Source organism: Lagopus leucura, unplaced genomic scaffold (genome assembly GCF_019238085.1).
Source record: "Lagopus leucura isolate 7727_CA_CO unplaced genomic scaffold, USGS_WTPT01 Super-Scaffold_100047, whole genome shotgun sequence".
Taxonomy (NCBI): domain Eukaryota; kingdom Metazoa; phylum Chordata; class Aves; order Galliformes; family Phasianidae; genus Lagopus; species Lagopus leucura.
Window position 1 is genome coordinate 2,608,218 of NW_024962293.1, and position 19,958 is coordinate 2,628,175.

The 19,958-nt window shown below is 46.0% G+C and overlaps 1 protein-coding gene across 3 annotated transcripts in view; it reads left to right on the forward strand.

The window, feature by feature from the left end:
- NFATC2 (nuclear factor of activated T cells 2) overlaps positions 1-19,958 on the forward strand; it is a 93,834-nt gene that overhangs the window by 22,419 nt on the left and 51,457 nt on the right. For 2 of the 3 annotated variants that reach the window (XM_042884958.1, XM_042884956.1), the window contains 4 exons: positions 3,261-3,755; positions 4,088-4,256; positions 17,243-17,445; positions 18,785-18,957. In XM_042884958.1, coding sequence (XP_042740892.1) covers positions 3,274-3,755; positions 4,088-4,256; positions 17,243-17,445; positions 18,785-18,957 — 1,027 coding nt within the window. In that variant the 5' untranslated portion in view covers positions 3,261-3,273. Of the gene's footprint in view, positions 1-2,743; positions 3,756-4,087; positions 4,257-17,242; positions 17,446-18,784; positions 18,958-19,958 lie in introns of all 3 variants that reach the window. The other variant, XM_042884955.1, reaches the window with a different exon arrangement.

A 19,958-nucleotide genomic window follows, 5' to 3' on the forward strand; every position in this document is an offset into this window, starting at 1 on the left:
ATCCCCGGGCTGTTGCACGTTCTTACTGGTGTAGCAGAAGGGGAACCTTTCCCTACACCCCATTTTCTCTCTCCCTGACACTGTTTGGAAGAACAAACCCTGTGCTGTTTTCACACGGGTCCCACAGCTCAGGCTGCTCTGTGCCTTGGCAGTGAGCTGAGAGCAGCCAGCCCTGCTCCTGCTGCGACACAAACAAAAACTACTGATTTCAGTGGCAGAATTCTATTTCTGGAATGCAGCGCTTGCTGCTTTGCCCAGCCGCCCCTTTTCCCTCCCGGTGAAGTCAGCGTGTTGCGCTGTAGCATCACAGGCGTGGGCAGCAGTGCCTGGGACAGTGACTTCGCCACAGCAATGAAGGCACGCAGGGCCTGGGACTCTCCCAAAAAACCTTCATCCTGCAGGGACTGGAGCCCCGGCGCTGAGCCTCAGCCCCATGCAGCCCTGCTACTGTCTGCAGCCCAGTCCCATCCCGGTGCTGCTGCCTGCTGTATCGATAACTGGACGGTGGGGCAGGGCTGGGGGGTAGAGAAATGTTTTTGCTCTGGGGAAGGCTGTGGGTGTTGTCTGCTTGGCACAGGGTGCCTGCCGTGCTCTCTCCCTGCTAGCAGTGTGAGCAATCTGGCTTTGCGTGGCCACGAAGCACTGCAGTGCTGTGAGGAATGCCGTGTGGAGGCACGGTCGTGTTGCAGCTTGTTGCTGTTCTTAAGTGGGGTTATTGACATCTGGAGCATGGATCTTCCTTGGGAGGGTGAATATGAATGGTGAAATTGCTCATTTAGACACAGTATTTCTGTGAAAGGCAAAACTAAAGTCATCTGAAGGCTGATTTTTAATGAACAGAAAGAGGGGGAGTTGTTTGCAAGACCTTAAAATTACATGTGCACATCCAAGTATCTTGCTGCTTTCCTCACACCCTCCAGTGCCAATCTCAACACACCAGCTTCAGAGCTCGGCACGAGCTGTGAGGAGCTGCAGTGCTGTCCCTGCTGCGTGTTGCCCAGCAGCCGTGGCACAGATAAGGAGCGGATGTGTGGGGCAGCTGCTGCTGGAGCTGCGGGGAGCAGGGCGGCCCTGATCTTTGGCTGAAGCTGCGAGTACTGGTGGTGGTGTGAATCTCATTTCAAGCCTCACTCTGTTTGGTGCTAATTTTGCTTTATTGCAGCAATTTAAATCTGAATTATTCTTCTGCAAGCAGTGGGAGTGATGTTTTTGTGACAGCCAAGAGGTGCGCTGCTCTACTGAGCCCTACGGGGGGTTGAGCCACACCAATATCTGGGTATGATGCAACAGAATCTGGGTGATGTGAGTGACACGGGAATTCCCACGAGTGAGATAATGTGCAAAGAAGTGTGCTGCTCCAAGTTCAGCTACTTGTTGCTTTTTCCCTACCCCCCAGGATCGATGGGCCAGGATTAAGTGCCAGAGGGAACCTTAAAAGCTCTGCAAACTGGGCTTCCCAGTCATCTCTGGTTCCGTCCCACGTAGATTCTTTGTGTGGCTGGGGTTGGTTGGCTGGTTGGTGTTTTTCAATAAACACTATGCTCAGCAGTTCCTGTGAAATTGCTCTTTAAACAGAGTTTTCTCCAGGTTGTGCAAAACATTCAGCACAAAAAGCAGCAGCAGTCCGTGCTGAGGCTCTGTCTTCATTTGCACGCTCTTCAGGCTGAGTTAATTTTACCAAAAGTTCCTCCCAGAGCTGAGTCCCATACTTGGGAAATGCTGTCACTTTGGAGGAGAAAATGGGGTTCATTATCAAAAAGTAAAGGTGGCTTTGAACTTTTCCTTACATACACTACAAACCCATCTGTGGAGGTTTTTGCTTTTGTGTTCAGAGGAATTCAGTAGTGAAAACTAACAGAAAACCCCTGAAATTAAATCACAGTTGCTGTGTGTGGAAGCATCACTATGGGCTTCTCAGCTTCTCTGCTTTTGCACAAAGTGCAGTTGTGTCCGGCCTGGCTCTGCACGCAATGTACTGCTCATGGGAAAAGCTCCCTTGTGCAGGGTGGGAGGTGGAGACGTTGGAGCTGTTTTTTGAATACTTTAGTGAGGCACTCCTTGTGTGGCACACGTACTGATTTCTGATCACCCGGTGCTTTCCTGTGCTAAACTTGTCACTAAAACTCATTGGGGTGATATGGACCCAAACAAGTGGCTTTTTAATTAAGAACTTGAACTCAGCATTGGTTTCATGAAGCCTTTTTTTTTTATTTATTTTTTATTTATTTTTTTTTTTTAACTGGGATTTGATGCATAAGAAATATTTTTCTCTCCACTGAAAGCTGTTCCTCAACATTTTGGTTTTATGTAGGCTTACTTGGAAGAGGTTTCATGATGAGACAGTCTCGCTCCAGCTCATAGCTGATAAAGGTTGACCAGAATCACCATGCCCCCATTGGTGCTGATGGCTATAGTTGTCCAAATGAATAGGAAGGCCAGCAGAGAGCTGATGTGCTGTGTACCCCCTCAGGTGACCCCTCTAGCTCAGGGCTCGGGTCGTGGGAGCCCACAGGGCAGCGTGGAGGTGCTGGCAGTGCTTCTGTCCGTGCCTCATCTGCCCTTGAGCTTCCCTGGCTGTTAATCCAGTACTTTTCACAAGTATTAATTGCAGTTAAAAATAATTAAACAAATATTTACCTAATATCTGATCACAAGCAGTATATAAATATGCATATTTTTAATCCGCGATTGCTCAGCTTCTGTAATAATATTTATAGTCTTAAAGAGACCCTTCTTTTTCCAGAAGAACCGACTCCACATAAAACCAACAGCCCACCCTCTGGAGTTGCATACGCTCATGATGTCCTGGACTGTGGCCTCAAGCCATGCCCCCTGCCTTTTCCTAGCCTTTCTGCAGATCCCATGGGCAGATATGGACAGCCAGATAGCATAGGGACAGCACCTACACACCCTGCGAGCGCCGCAGGGGCCTCTGCTCCGAGTCCTAGGATTGAAATTACTTCATATCCTGAACTGATTAATTCAGGGGGTCCCTTCCGCAGCAGAGACACCGATGTTCTTTTGGTAGAACATCAGTCAAACTCAGCTACCACTAGCCCAAGGGTTACCCTGCCCGTCCCTGGCTTTGAGGGCTACAGAGAACCACTGTGTCTGAGCCCAGCTAGTAGCGGCTCTTCTGCAAGTTTCATTTCAGAGACAAATTTATCTCCTTGCACATCACCATGTGTTTCACCAAATAATGGTCCTAGTGATGACCTTTGTCCGCAGTTTCAAAACATCCATACTCATTATTCTCCTAGAACCTCTCCAATAATGTCACCACGAACAAGCATCACGGAGGAAACCTGCTTGGGACAACATTCACCATCACCACGTCCCAACTCAAGGTCTTCATCACCAGGTGCAAAACGGAGGTACTCTTGCACTCAGCAGCCTTCCACCTCTCCACGACAGTCAAGGACCCCCTCTCCACAGTCCTCTCCACGCATCCCCCTGAGGGAAGACAGCTCTACGCTTACTTACACGCAGTTGTCCAGCGCTCCTCTTTCCATGGATGCTATGAACAGCCTTCCTACAGATCCTTCCTGTGGTGTTCCCACCAAAATTTGGAAAACCAGCCCTGACCCTTCATCAATGCCTTCCCACAAAAACAGCATTCCGTGCCACGTCTTTCAGACTGTTGACTTCCATGGGCCCTGCGAGCAGGAGGACAGGAGAAACTCAGCGCCAGAATCGATTCTGTTGGTTCCTCCGTCCTGGACAAAGCAACTGATGCCAGCAATACCTATCTGCAGGTATGTAACGCTTCTCGTGGTTGTGGGTTCTCCGATGGTATAATGCCCTATCCCATGTACTGTGATCCTTAGGGCAGATCCTGCTGTAAAGCAGAGCTATGTGCTTAGGGACAGCAAAGGTTAATGGGAGTCCAATTCCTATGACTGCAAGGGATGAAAGATATGGGTTTGGAAGAAACGTTGTTGAAGTGATTCACTAGTTTTGTGCCATGCAAAAAATTCACATTAGTTTGCATAACTTCAGTGCTGGTGGGGTCTTCGGTGGGCAAATGTATCAGGGCTTTGAGAAGTAAAGTGCTGGAAGCTTCAGCTTGCCTGTCTCTTGTGCCCAGCTTGCCCGTCCAGTCTCTGCCGCCCCTCGAGTGGCCGCTCTCCAGCCAGTCTGGCTCCTACGAGCTGCGCATCGAGGTGCAGCCCAAGCCCCACCACCGCGCGCACTACGAGACAGAGGGGAGCCGAGGGGCTGTGAAGGCCCCGACTGGAGGCCATCCTGTGGTCCAGGTAAGGACTGGAGAGGAAATGCATGGGGAAAAATGGGCTGGTTTACAGTGGAAAGTTGTGACGGGGGCTGACCCGGAAACAGGGAGCTTGTGGCTCTGTGTGTGACTGTGGATGTGCATGAGATGTCTGAAGTTGGACGGTGGTGAGGAAGTTTGAGAAGTTGGTTTGAACTGGCTTATGAAAACTCAGAAACTGAACAAAAATATTTGGTACTTTTTTCTGGGCTAAATGTTGAATTCCTGTGATCCAGCTCTGTCATAAGATGTCTAGATGACCTAAATTCCAACTGAGCTCATTTTACCTTGAAAACAGGCTCTCTGTTGGTTAGGGTGTTTTGAGATGCTCAAGATGTAAAGATATCATGCCTGGCTTTCAGGCTCAGAGACCAACCAAGCTGAGATTTGAAATCAATAGCAGACTATGTTAGATTTGCAGTGCTGTGGGTGAACGTTTCAGAGCCTTGATGCCCCAGGTTCCTGCAGAACGAGTTCCCATGAAATGCAGGTCAGAGGACCTCACCTGTGTGTGATTCAAGCACTCATTACGTTATTTTCAGTCTAGCGCCTGCTTTATACATAACTTACCATAGATGATGAGCAAAACTATCAGTAACTTTCTACCTCCTTTTTGTCCTGGATATGTGACACCAATAGGAAATGGTACCAGATGTAATTGTGGTGTGATAAGGAGATAGGAGGGCATCAGAATTACATAGCAGTGGGGATGAGCTGAAGAAAACGTTTGCCCTCTTGAAGGCTGTGGCTGTAGAAAGGATGTGTTGATCAGCTTTGTAACTCTAAAGAGAAAGGATGAATGAGTTTAAGCAGGAGCTCCCTGCTGAATTGGGCTGATTTCTGTCCAGGCACAAAATTTTCTATCTCTGATATTTTACTTGTAGTGCTATTAAAAACTCTGGTTCTGGTCCTACCTGTGGTTGTGAGAAGGGAATTCATGCTGGTGAAATCAGCAAACCAAATCCAGGCTGGTAGGGATGAGGGTAACCAAATTTGGCCTGCAGCTGATCCATGGAAGGGCTTCTTCACTGCACAAAGTCTGCGGTAAAGAAATGGCTGAGTAGCTGGACTGTAGCTGTTTGGGGCCACATCAGGCTTTTCACTCATTTCCTGCTCATTTCAGGTAGTATCCTGAAGGAAAGCCAGGCTTTTAGTCAGGGTTGTGATGTATTGGTGTGATACTGCTGGTAACTGCATGGCACCTGTCTGGCTCAGTCACAGTTACAGTTTTCAATAAGCAAAGTTGGGGTGCATTCTACAGCTGTTCCCATTGCACTCATGACTTGCTACAGGAAGCCCAGGCCGGGAAAATGCTGATGTTTCTGCTCAGTTCTAAGCATGTGATTAATACTAGTAATTTCACAGGGTTGATTTGTGCTTGACTTCAAAGATATGTTAAACATTACCCTGCAGGCTCAGCCCCTTTTAAAATCAAGGCATAAATTGTTAAATCAATGAATGTGTTTACTTTGGTTGAGCTGGGCTTGTGTATGTAAACTGGATACTTAAGGGTACAGCGTGATAATAAATAGCAATCACCACATCACCATCAAGTTTGCCATAACTTAACAGACAAGATTCTTTTTAATTTATAAATCTGACAAGCTCATAACCCACCGTGGTGTGCTGGCAGCTCCGTGGATGTGTGAACTGTATATGCAGTCAGAGCTCGGTCATTTCTCAGTTGCTTACAAGCAGTATCATGTACCTTTCCAAACCTCCTAACCTCTGGATGTTTATTGCAGTGAATGACTTTCTTGTCACATGGGTAAATACAAGTGTTTTGTTTCCTTCCTGTAATCAATATTAATCAAAGAGGGATTTATATTTTCTGTTGGAGACAGGAACTGATATTCCTAGTTTTATCATAATTTGCCGTCGAGCTTAAGGATCTTAAACTGTGAAATCAAAGATCCCTGTTAAAGTCTCCCAAGCAGATGTGCCTCTGCACAGCTGTGCCTGCATATGGGGGAAATATGGGCAGTTTCTTTATGAAGATTTACTATAAACCTGGAAGTATTTGTTGGATCTCTGTTCACTTGAATGTAACAGAGTTCATATGGGTACAGAGCACTGAGATAGTTGCACCTGTACAGTTTATGACATCTGAAACTCATGAAGGCTAGTAAAATCCAAAGCTTTCATGTCGTAAGTTATTTGGCTTCAAGGCTTTTTTCCTTCTTCCCCCTCAGTGCATTTTAACTTTGTGTTCCAGTCAGATTCTGATATTACAGCCACAGACAAAATGAAACAGAAGAGATTTCTAGCACTGTGCAAATGCATATGAGTTTCAGGCAACCGATTGCAAGGAAATTGGGTTACATGACTTTTCAACCAGTTGTGTCTGCTTTCAGCCCCGTTGCAGAAATGTAGTGCTTGACTGGGGATGACAGGGCTGCACTGTTGTGGCCTTTAGACCTGGCGTTGGGGCTTGGCCATGCTTTTGAGGTGTCATTATTGAGCACACCAACCACTCTCAGGTTGGTTGGGGTATCTTTTGAGCACTCAGACCCCTCTGTGCCAACCTTCTTGAGTCCAGCACTGTCTCTTAAACTTTTGGACTTAAACACTGAGAAGCCAAACGTATCCTGGGTCCCTGAGCCCGACCACAGTGGTGGTATTCACAGACAGAGTGACCATCCATCCCGCTCGTGTTGCTGCGTTTTACACTGCTTTTGATAAACTGCTATTCATCTATTTTGATTATTTTTTCTAAAATATATTATATATTTTTTCTAATTTCCTGTTAAATCAACCCTTTGTGTGGCTCATTATGCCACTGAGCCTGCTGGAGGAAGAAATGCAGGCAAGTTTTCACAATTTGGTCTTGGTCTGCAATATTTATTTTTTGAAAACTAATTCTGCATACAAGTTTCTTCTTTTGGGCGCTCTGAAGATACAAAGCAGCAGATCTCACATCCTCCAGGCCTTATCTTGTGGTTTATCTTTCTGATGCTGCTTCCTCCTCTTCACATGTCTAGCCCTGAGAGTTTGTGCTCTGCACCAGTTGTGCACTCCAACTTTGGCGGGAGAAGAGTTCGATTAATCAAAGTGACAATTTAGATGGGCCAGGCAGAAGAGGCCATTTGCTTTGTTTACCTGGGGAAGGAAGAGAGAAGGCATTAATCCCATATAATGTTCACAACATCTAACTTCAGAGATCATCTAGAGACATGGAGAAGTGAAGGCTCCCAGTTCAGTTCTGAATCACTATGAAGGAAACTACAGCTTGCTGTCAACTAAAGCGAAACTTGAGCCTTTTAGAGATGTAAGTCGAATGCCAACATTTTGCTGGTCTAAGTGTCCCCCTGGATGTCAGATCACTGAGAACACCAAGGAAATCCGGAGTAGCAGGGACAAAGCACGTAGTTTGCACGCATGCACCAAAGTACCAAATAGGTGTTTTTCTCCTTTGCATATGGGAAAATGTGCCAGTAAGAACCTCTGTGCTTCAGGGAGACAGATTTTCAATTCTTCAGCAGAGATGGAGATGAAAAGAAATAACCTATTTGATAGGAAAGGCTGGGTATGAATGAGCTTTACCCTGTGGTCAAGATGAGTCTCTGGTCCCTTAAAAGCCATAAAAATTTAGAAAGCTCTGCAGTTCTGTTTTTGTCCCATTGCTTTGCATGAAGGCAGACTTTTTCACGATTGAATTGAAGTTATATGTAATTGTGTGATATTCTGGGGAGTTCCAAGTAGAGCCCTTGTCTTTCCTTCAAGGCAAGAGAAAGAGAAAGGAGAAGGAAAAGCTTTAAAGGAAGATGAGCAGTTGATTTGTGCAGGTCATTATCCACGCGCTCTGGATAGTTGGGTCTGTGCTTTCTTCATTAGAAATAGTTGTGTTCTGAAACACTTAGGTCCTTGTAGGTGGTCAGATAGATAAATGTGTGCTTTACTGCCGCATTCACCTACAGCAATTGGGAGTAGTGACAGAGGGCGTCAGTTTCCATCGTGCATCTGCCACGGTCATAGAGATGCTGAGAGAGATTAATTTGTTGAGAATCTGTTTGAGAAACTTGTTTCTAAGTTTTTTTTCCCCAGTTGCCCGTGTGTTTTGGACTTAGCTTGCTGTAAGCAGTCCATGGGGAAGCTGTGTTTTACACAGCTCTTCAGCACAGTAATTTGTAGTAATTTTCTCAAAGGAGTGTGCCTAACTCTGACATTGTTTTTTATTACCATCTTAGCAAAGCCTTCCCCTGATAGACTGCTTCACTAATTTATCTTTACAAAAGGCTTAAATCCTTCTGAATGAAAACGAGCACAGAAGCAGTCAGTAACTTCTTTGCATCTCTCATTTAGTTTCTCATACTCTCCCCACGTTATTAAGTTTTTCATCTACAAAGCTGTCGTTTTGCATTGCTTGTGTTGGATAGTTCAGTTTGATTCAGCACAATCTGAGACTGCAGTTTGCAGAAGTATCCTAGCGCGCTTTTGCTGGGGCTCTGATTTATAAAGGCAGCAGCTGGTTCATGACACACAGCCTGACCTGTACGGACAGCCATGGCCACAGTCGGCATGGCCTGGACCTACCCAGTGTTCAGGGGCACCGGGAACCTTTGCGGAGAGCAGCTAGTTTATCTGTGAGGGCAGCATCAGAGGACGGGATGGGAGCATGCCCTTGCCTTGTAGCAGCATTGCAGTGGTTTGGGTGCTCACCAGGAAGTGGCAGCCCCACACTTGGGCCCTGATGTGCTGCAGACCCCAGCGACATCGCACACATTCCCCAGGTGGCTTTCTTCTGCCTCCTCGGGGCCCTCACCCCTTGTGGGCACACAGGCAAGCTCCCTGTGACTGCTTGCCCTGCTGCTAAGTGCTGGGGTCAGGGTTGAGTTGAAGGCAGTCTGTTAAACTGAGCAGGAAGGCTGAGAGAGAGAAAATTGCACGGGGTCTGTGCTTCAGGCTGGAGCACCTGGGCCACCTCGTTCCTTCATTTCCTCCTTGGAGCAGAAGGAACCTCAGGCGGTCTGACACCAGAGCCCCTGCCTGCTGCCAGTGCCCAGAAATCACCTGGGAGCTGTAGTTGTTTAAAGCTGATCGGGTCCTCAGCCTCCTCTATTCTCAGCACAGAGAACATCCAAAGCTGTTGGTGGTTTCTCTAACTGAGCCCCAGGAGCCTCCAGCCGGGCAAACAGGCAAGGGGTGTCCATGTCAGCCTCGTTTCAGAAGCTAAGGGGAGGGATAACCTGGTATGAGCTTCCATCCCACTGCCACAACGACATCTTCAGTGTGGGTTTGATCGTAGCAGCAGAATGAAGGGCATTCTGGAGCACTGAGCTTGGTGCCGTGGTGCCCAGGTGCAGCAGTGCTGGCCCAGCACGGCAGTGGCACAGCAGCACAGCCCGGCTTCCCCTGGGTGGTCACTTTTAAAACTGTGGTGACTTTCACTGCCTCTTTCTTTATTTATTTATTGAAAAGAAGCGGTAATTGTGGAGTTGTTAATGGAACACACAGGAGCTGCTTTACAATGACAAACGTATGTTCACTTTCCTTTTATATTTGAATTTTGCCCTATGTGTTTTTGTGGTTTTCAAGTCAAAGAAGACTTTGTTTTCTAGCTTAGGCTTCCCATGGGGCTCTGGCTTGTAAATGTGTGTGACTTCCAACAGTCAACTAATTGTTTTGCTTATTAGTGAAACCAGAGCCTTTGATGGAAACTCAAAGCCAAATCACAGCTTGCTATCGTAATTTATCCTCCCACAAGTGGGGCTGGATGGATTCTGTGCTGGGGGCACATGGAGGTAGCTGAGTTTGGCCTTCTCTGCCTGTCCCCCTGCTCAGGGAAGGGGAAGTTGGAGCTCTGGGATGAAGCTGGGTGCTGGTGCTTGCACTTCCGTAGAATTTGGCCTCTGCAGGCTCTGCTGGGTGTGTGCAGCAAGGCTGGCTTGTGCTGTGCCATGCTTCTGTGTGCTCTCGTCCCCTTTACTTCCTTCTTGTAGCAAAGGCAAGCCTTGCACAGGCTCCTGGCTGCTGTTGGACCTTGAGGATTCTGCCCCCAAATCACCGTGTTTGACAAATTGTCTGTGTGTTTCATGCCTAATTTACCTGCAGGATTACTGAGCTTGTTTGCACAACTGTGGTGATTGTACGAGTGCTGAGCTGTCGGGTCGTGCATCCATTTACTGTGGTTACATGTGCTGTTGCAGGGATTGACGTGCAGTTCTGAGAATGCAGACCTTGGTTTTAGATAAGTCTGGGAAACTCTCTTCAACATGAATATCTCATCAAATGCAAGGCCAGATGAGTTGGTACCCTCACACTGTTCTGGTGTATACTGGTAGCATGACTGCCTTGCGATCTATCTGAGAATGCACTGGAGCCACTGAGGAAATGAAAGGTCTAGATGATTCAGAGGTGAGGTAGGAAAATGTGGATGAGCCTGAAATTGGCTTCTGTTAAGATACAGAACTGGACTGAATAATAGGGAATATCAAATACGGTACTTAATAAGCCAAAATTAGAGGAAAAGCTGACTCGTGCATTTGCTAACAGTAATGCAAAAAGAGCTACTCGATGACAGTGAGGATGATTAGCTACTGAGAAAATTGACCAGAACATGAACTACATTCTCTGTTGCTTAAAGACATTCAGCTGAGTCTGTTTGTCCCAGTGAAAGGGATTCTGTCCCTCATGAAGAGGTGATGTGCTGAGTGAGGTGTAGCAAAGCTGAGGTGCAGTGGAGCAACAACCTGCCTGTGTTACAGAATGACCTGTGTCGAGGCAGCAAGAAACTAAAGCCTGCTTTGACCCTCAGTTACTTCCTCCTGTCTTTTCTGCCCTTGACCTCTATTTTAAATCCTGGGAAGAACTAATAAGCCCAGTTAGATACTGGGAGCCTGGTTGTCATTTATGGTGAGGAGCAGCACAAATGAGATTCAGTCCTTGGAAATTTCCTTATGATTTCTGTTCTTTTGCTGTGTCCCAAGTACATCAAATTGAACAGAAACGTGACAAGTTTCAACTTTATTGCTCAGTGTCAGCTCCAGTGAAAGCAGACGAGCAAGCCACTACGTGGTATGGTGTCTGGAGGAGGTCTTCTGTTAATTACTGACAGCTATTGGTATGGTGCTCTCCCTGAGACAATACACTTTTCCATCCTGGTCAGAATATTGTTGAATAAAGGCTCCCCTAAAAAATCCTTGGAAGTGTTGCAGCCGGAGAGTATTAATGATGGGAATTAACGATCAAATCCAAAACACAAAGTTCCTTCAACCAGGAAACGAACTGAGCAGGCACTGCAGGAGAGCTGTGGCAAGCAGGGTCCGTTCCAACAAGCACATCTTCCTCTGCTCTGCTGCATATTGTCCTAAGGTGCTGGCGTGGAAAGCAGCCTCCAGGCAGATGTAGTGTGAGCGGGAAATAACTTCTGGTGTCAGAGCCCTCAGGGCACAGGCTCAGCTCTGCAACCTCTGGCTGCTTCAGGAGGAAGGTGGGAGCTGGGGGAGTGGGGCTCCTTCCTCAGGCAGCCGGCGCTGAGCCTGCATGCTGCCCTGTGTGCACCAAGGGGCGATCCTGTGAGTGCTTTCTTATCTCCTCGTGTACAGCAGGAAAAGGGAAGCAGTAGGAGGAAGCGATTTCTCACGCGGCTTTCTATTTGCTTCTAATTAAGCGCTGCCGGTTGAGCTCTGTTTTCCCATTTTCCACCAACGCCTGATGGTGGCCCCTCTGAATCACCACGGCCACACACATGCACACCCCTTTCAGTGGGAAGCTGAAATGACTTCCACCAGGAGATAGCAAGTAGAATGCGGCCGTTAATAGACTGAGCTGAAACAAGCAGAAGAGCTGATTTATTTCAAACAAATTAATTTGCTAGGCTCGATGTCCTTATTCCCCAGTTTTATACTCTCCTCCTGGCAGTAGCTTGCATTGTCTAGACAGGAAGATGCGCAAAATCATCTTTAAAGATGTGTAGCTTTATATCTCCCAGGGGAGAAAGGCCTCAATTCTTGACAAGCAAAGCTCTGTGTGGATGAGTGGGAAACAAATTATTCCCTTCTACTCTCAAAGGCCATCAGTGTCTGTAACACGCAGCCTGCATCACACAGGTCCTCAAAGGGCTCTCCAGAGGTGCCTTTAAGACTTGCAGGTGCTCCTGCTGCTGTCTGGCAAAGCCCATCGCTGTTTGCTTGCAGACCAGGTATTTGGCTTGTAGACGTGCAACTTGAAGTCCTGAAGAATGAAAAAAGCAAATGCAGAAACTTTCAGTGCTAGCAGAAACCAAGATCTTGTAGCTGGTGAGAGGCACAGCATGGCACAGCGTGGCAGGGATGAGTTCTCACTGTGCTTACTGCCTGTAGGGACTGGCATGTCACTGCTCCTCGCTGCTTTGAAGTCCCCGTTTAAAGAACAGTTTTCTCCCTATCTGCTCTTCCTACTTCCTGATAATACAGTTTTATATAAACTGCAGTAATATTTAAATTCAAGTAAATACATGCAATATTCAAAAAACTGAGTTCCAAAGGTTTCTCTGAATTCCCTCTTTGTGTGCATATGTTGTACCTGTGGCTGGCCACCTAGAGAATCTTTAAGGAATTCACCTTTCTGATGCTGTCAATGTATCACTCCGTTCCCAGCGTAACCAAGCAGTGCTGCAGGCTTTGCTTTGCAAAGAGATTTGCTATTTACACAGCGCTGCAGAAGTGAACCTGTGTTTTAAAATCACTGCAGCCAGAGGTTATGCAGACTGTGCAGCTGCAGGGTTTGATTCATCTGAACACACTGAGTTAGGGACTGATTTAGACTTGGATTTCAAACTTGCTCTGTGAGCGTTATGTATTCAGGTCTGCCTCTTCTGTTTATAAGATCAGAGTTCTGAAATAATTTAGAAATACATCCAGAAAATAATTCAGAATAATTCAGGAAAAATTCTCTCAGGTGCCCAATGCGTGGTCTCAATGGCTGCAGCTGCTGGCACTGCCTCAGGAATTGTGTTTGAGTAGGTGACTGGGCTGCCCATCCACAGCTGCTAATGGCACATCTGCTTGTGTTTTGCATGTGGAGTTGCATGTGCCATTCTGAAAATGGCAATTACTGCCCCTTCTCCCAGGTCTGACTGCTATTGATCTATGGATGGAGTGCAGAGTGAAGGAATTTTGTTTGTGCAGAGGTGAGCTGATGATCTTAATCATACCACAAATTTCCATTTTGTTTAGAAATCCAATCGTAACAGCGAAAACCGAACAAGAAAAGTCTCCTTGTTTTCTGGATGATGTTATTTGTTTATCCGCCGAAGTGCTTTGCATTTCCTCAGGTCACAGACCAGCCCGTGTCTGGCCATGTTAATATTATAAGAGTTATGCAAAAGTAAAGTTTAAGAAAAATCTTTCAACTGAAAGAAATAGGATCTTAAAATCCCAAAATAGAGTATGGAAAGGTACACATCATGTCTGGCTTCTCCTTCCCCTTGTGGCAAATGTGACTCAAAGGAGTTGGTTTTTTTCCAGCTCGATCTGTATACAGTTTGGGGGAGTTTTATTGTGAATAGCTCACCTTATAATACACAAACATATTTCCTTCCAGAGTTCTCTATTCATAAATCTTTCTTAATTCTCACACTCTCGAAACTGAAATCCAGATCTTTTTTTTTTCTTTTTTTCCATCACTGCAAGAAGTGAGAAAGGCAGTAGGACAGCACCTTGGTGCAGGGCTGCTCCTCTGCCCTCATCCCTGCTGTGCTCCCACTCCAGCTGAGCAGCACAGCATTGCGCCCTGCCCTTGGGCAGCTGCAGCTCTGCTGTGCCAGCTGTGCTCTGCCCTTCTGAGGGATTAGCAGAGGAGTGGGACTAGAAAATCCTGAGGCGTTAGAGGAGCTTGGTTGTTGCTAAGGGAGGAAAAATGAACTTCAGAGTTACTATTAAGAAACTTCACTTCTCCATAGGGTTCTTTGAGAGCCTCTTTTGCCCCCCCCCTTTGTGCCCCCAAAGAAATGTCAGCTTTCTGCTAAATTGTGAGGTAGGTGCCTAGCACAGAGGTGAGTGTCTGTGCAGGCTGACAGTCTCATCCAGCTCAATTTTGAGGAAAACTGTACCTGAAACAAAACTTCAACGTCTTCTTTCATTCTAGTTCACAATGCATTTCTGTGTATGAAAAAGGCAGCACAAAATACCAATTCCTTCCTGTCCCTGTGATTTAGCATCCGCATTGCCCTGTTATGGATGGAGAGAGATTATATGGCACAACCAAAGCAATGCAGCAAGTTAGTGGCAAATCTTGGTGTAAAACTCTGACTTTCATGTGCTTACAGCAGTTCTGTCAGCTGTCCATCCCGTTTTGTTCCTAAGTCATCCTGGTGTATTCTTGGTGTATGAGTGGCAGATGGAAATGCTTGTGCTAAATGATCCCCTGTGTAATCCTTTAAAATGTAAAATATAAGCAGTTAGCTCAGGATAAGAACATCATTTTTAAATTAGGTTGCAGAACACTTTTATATATCTTTTTTTCATTGTATTTGATTTATATAATGCTATTTTGATTTACAGTGATGTCATCCCAAAGCATTCCCGTGGTGCCATAAATTACCAACTAATTACTTTACTTTCTTCCACTGATGAAACTGTTTATTTAAAATCTGGTCCTGTGAAGGACGAGGTCTTTTACGATGTGTTTTACTGCTCTCGACCCTCAGGTGACACAAACTTTGCCATATGAGCAGACAATTGACTCCTCTTTTTTTAAGCGTGTATGCATTTGTACGGGTGTACACCTACATGTGTGTATGTTATTAGAAGACCAGGAATAGTTTTACCTTGGGAATGTGCTCTGTACAGGAGCAAAACCACCCTTTACAATTAATTTTCAAGGTGGTCAGTATTAAAACCTGTGTATGGGGCAGTTCTGCTATAGCTGCTACTGCCGGCCCTCACCTGGGGCAAATTTTCCTTTGTAATTTGTTACCTGTTTTCCTCTGTTCCAGTCTCCCAGTGATAACTCTGGGTTTTGCTCGGCAAGTTCATAGGTGGAGCAAATGCTGCATTGCTGTCACTGCAGCCACTCTTCAGCCCAAAGCACCTCTCGTTGTCCTTGCTGGGTCCACAGATTGTGCTGTCAGGCATGATGATAACTGTGCTCAGTACTTAAAAAAAACTCCTCTCTTCTCTTTCTCCCTCTCCCCTTGTAAAGACAAGATGGCTTTTTGTCATACAATGGCTTTTTGCTGAAGGCCAGGAAATCCTGAATTTTGAAAGAACTGTGCTTAGGCTGCATTTCAGTGTTGCTCCTGGAGGACCTGGGCTTAGTGGGCCTCACCATGGGTAAGCAGGGGATGATTCGCACATGCAGTTCTGTTCTCAGTAGACCTGTCGTCCAGACCTCTGTTGTCTTCTTTTTGCCTCACTCTGTCTCTTTCTGAACCTCCTCACGGCTGCCATCATATTTAGCACATTCTAGACAGCGTTGCTCCTCCAGTACCAACAGCTCTTGTGCTTGGAGCCCAGCTCTGCTCCTTCCTGCCTGGCTGCCAATTGGCATGTTGGCGCAGAGCCTCGGACCCTAAATTCCCTCCTAACAACGTAGCAGAGTGCTTGTGTGAGTGAGTTATTGTAGATGTCTGAGCTGCGTCTGGGCTGGGTTCTGAGGTTCTTCCATGCATGACCCGTGCTTAAGTCTGTTGGCTTCAATGGAGCTTTAGGTTGTAAGGTCTCTGGGGCACGGACATCATCTTTGTGTGCCTTGCAAATATGTGCTACGTGAGTAATGATAGCTTAGCAGAGCGAGTGTCGCTTTACATTTGCCATACTGGAGGAAGGTTGCCAGGATCGTGTTGATGCTGCATGTGGTCCCCTTCCGGGGGGGATTAGTCCTTCTGTGCAAAGATACCTCCTGCTGACTGCTGAGAAGAGAAAAAGGAAAAAAAAGAGGAGAAAAAAGAAAGGTTTGCCGTAATTACCATTAGCTTAATCTTCCTTTTTTGTGTGTTCTTCTAGTTCTGTTTGCTTTGCACAGCTTCATCAAGCTTTTGTATGTGGATGGAATAATTGAAAACAAATTTGGTGTGTCTCAGGCTATAACGTTCCCTTTCAGCTAGATCGCTAGCCATGTGGTAGATAAATGTCTGTTTTTCATTTTTGGTTATGTGAGAAATTTAGGATGATTTGATTTGTAATTTTGAATGTTAATGAAGAAGAAGACATTTCTTTGTCTTCTGGCCTACAAAGAAATTCTGGCTTTCTTGCTCCTCTTGAAGCAAATACTGTTTAGGAACATGTTGTTTATTATAGAAGAGTTTCTTTATGTCTTTGAACTGTAGAGGGTTCTTACCCTCTTACATCTAATTTAGCCAAGTCCTCACTGTGTCACAAAACAAAAAGACCATCTCTGTCTGTACAGATGGGATTTAGTGGAAGGCAAAAAGAGTGGCTGAAGGCAACATCCTTCCCCAGCAACTGGGGGAAGGATGAATTTCAGTGAGCAGGGAATCAACCCCACGCGAGTGTGTTTGGAAGAACAAGAACATATATATTTTTAAGGCTATTAAGGAATTTTGCAGACCGAGAGCTTTGTAGGGTGGAAAAGTAGATATTAACAGAGAACATCCTCCCTAGGGGAAGAAGATGGTGGGCAGAAAATACAGTGTTTGTCTGTCTGTGAGCAAACAGTGTATGTGAGCACAGTGAGGCAGTGGGTGGTGCATTTCAGCAGCAGTGATGTTGAAAGACAACCCGCACTCCTGATGGCCATGCAGATTTTTATGAGTACAGCTTGCGGGCTCCTGTTCATCACTGGCAAAAATGCACAGCTAATGATGACGACCAAGTTGGAAAATTCAGTGTTTTGTAGCTGAGAATTTGCTCTATCAAGCAGTGTTATTGCACTATCTGTATTTGTGGTAGTTTCCATGGAAATAAATAGGGGGCATTACTTTTGGAGAGGCTTACTTCCTGATGTCCATATCTGTGAGCATCTCAGTACCTCTGCTGAAATGAGGGTATTCCAAGCTCTGTGTGTGACAACTGATTCTGAATGTCTTGCCAGCTTCACGGTTACATGGAGAACAAACCATTGGGTCTTCAGATCTTCATCGGGACAGCAGATGAACGGATACTCAAACCTCATGCCTTCTATCAAGTCCATCGCATTACAGGAAAAACTGTCACCACCACCAGCTATGAAAAAATTATTGGCAACACCAAAGTTTTAGAGATCCCACTGGAACCCAAAAACAACATGAAAGCAACGTAAGCATATTTCTTTTTATTAGCAAAGTTGTGAATGTTAAGTTCTTCCTCCCGTGGAAAGCAGAAACTTGAATGGATAAAGATGTCTGTCCTGGAAAGACTCCCCTTTCCAAAGCATTTGGATGATAATGAATGTAAGGCCCTTTTTACAGAAGTTTGAGCAGACAGGTACAGGTACCTGGGAGAAAGCTGGTAGCGGGGTTATCGTTCATCAGCTAAGCGCGCACATGTTTTTGCTATTTGCCCCAGTTGCTGCAGCCTGGTAATTGCCTGTTGTATCCAAAGTCAGAATGGTTCGGTGTGGCGCTGAGGAAAATGAGACTCAGATCTCAAGTCCTTATGCCATGGGGATGCGAACAAGGAGCAGTAGACAGCGGAAGAAAAGCATACATTTCATTTTTACAACAGTTAATGGAATAGAAAACATCTCTCCTGAGCTCAGCCAAGTGCTCTGGCCATGAAATTGCACTCTCCTGTTGTAATAGGTTACCAGAAAAGCAAGTACAGGCACATCTTTTCTGTATTATTCCTTGCAGTTTTATGGAGGCAGAGGGATGAAGTGGGCACCAGTCTGAAACTTTGGGCTTGAATGTGTGCCAGACTGCATGAGAGTGATTGCTCTGCAGAGGGAAGGGCTGTGTCTCCATCCTTCAGAGGATACTGACAAACTTGGCAGAGAGGCTTTGTTTTTAAGCCCCCCTGCGTCATTGCAAAATCCGCATTCTTTCTTTATATATCTTCTTTTTAATAGAGTACATACCTAATTTCTCCCTTTCCTCTAAGCCTCTCCTTCCCTCTGCATCCAAAGAAGTAAATAAAAGCCTGCATTTCAAATTTAAGCAGCCAAGTGCTAAATGGAACATGACTGTCTCTTCCTAACAAGTAACCCTGGAATAATAAACCCCTGCACATAAGCAGTGGTGAGGGGGTAGGAAACTGAGTTGGATTTATCCTCCCAAAATGTGATTTTCATTCATATGGAATGTGTGCTATTTTTCAAATGGATACAAAAACACGTTGGCAGTGCCTGTTGATACCTGCACTCACTGCACCCTCTGAGCTGAAGAACTCAGATCCTGCAACTATGTATTGGCACTTCCTCTTGCTTGGGCTCTGCTGTAAGCAGACAAGTTTACTGTGCTACACAGGGCTCGCTAGAAATCAGCCTGCACATAAGCACGCAGTGTTAAGCAGCAGCGCTGAGTACAGCGGTCCTCATCCCCTCATTGCCCCCTCCTGCTCCTGTCAGCCTCCCTTTGTGCTTTGGCGAATGGGAGCAGAGAAGAGTTTTCTTTTTTACTGGGTGGTGCCCGCTCTAAATGGCCTGTGTGTTTGGCAGCATTGACTGTGCGGGGATTTTGAAGCTGAGGAACGCGGACATCGAGCTGCGTAAGGGTGAGACGGACATCGGCAGGAAGAACACCCGCGTCCGGCTTGTCTTCCGCGTGCACATCCCTGAGTCCAGCGGCCGCATCATCTCTCTGCAGGCAGCATCAAACCCCATCGAGTGCTGTAAGTACCCTGAGATCTGCTGGGAAGCAGCAGGCGTGTGCGGCCGGGGTCGTGTTTGCATCGTGCTGTTCGTGCAGGACTGGTCTGTAGAGTGAAGGTGCAGCCAGAACTTGTTATCTGCAAGCTGGTGGTGGAGGCTTGGAATCCAGACCTGGGTAGGGTCCCAGCTCTGTGATGGGAGCACAGATGAAATGGAGTGCAGGTTGCGTTTAGAGGCTTGGGCCCATCCTGGTTGTTGTCTTTTCTGGGCGATAATGCTGCTGGGGTGTGTGCTGCTTGTTAGGCTGCAGTTGAAGCAGGGAAAGCCCAGGCTATTCTGGTATTCCCCTGAGAGACAGAAGAAAACTCACAGTTTTGATTTCTAGGGGCATATTCTATAAGTGTGTAAGCTGAGAAACCTGCACCTCCCACTTGTTAAAACATCCTGAGAAAGAGAGGCCTCCAGCAAGGTGCCCCCAGGATCAGTCATTTCTGGAAGGGCTCCACCCACTCTGCTGGTTTACATGCATCCTGTGATGCTTTTTGTTGGTAAATGGTGTCTTTTCTGAGGTTTGGGGATTTCACAAATACAAAATGAACAGTTTTTCTCTTCCTTTGCTGTATGACTCACCCCTTTAGCAGAACCTGTCTTGCCTTAAATCATGTTAAAGTCATTGAAGAGTTTCCCATGTGCATTTTGTTTGTTTATTGAGGGCAGGCTCGCTTAAATAACAGCTACTTATAACAGGAGAGGAGACAACTTTGGATGGAAAATCAGGTCCAACTATTACTAATGAATCATTGGAAAAAAACAAAACAAACAAACAAAAAAAAACAATAAACCAGTAGAAATTAATTTTAAAAAGAAAGCTAAGGAGATAATGATGGGTATGTACATTCTCCTGGCAATTTTTATGAGAGAATGCCAACTATCAGTGTTTTACCATCAAAGCAGAGTTTTTGGGCACTGTGATGGCAGTGAAGAGCAGTGAGAGTAACTACCAGCTGTCTCCAGGGGAGAC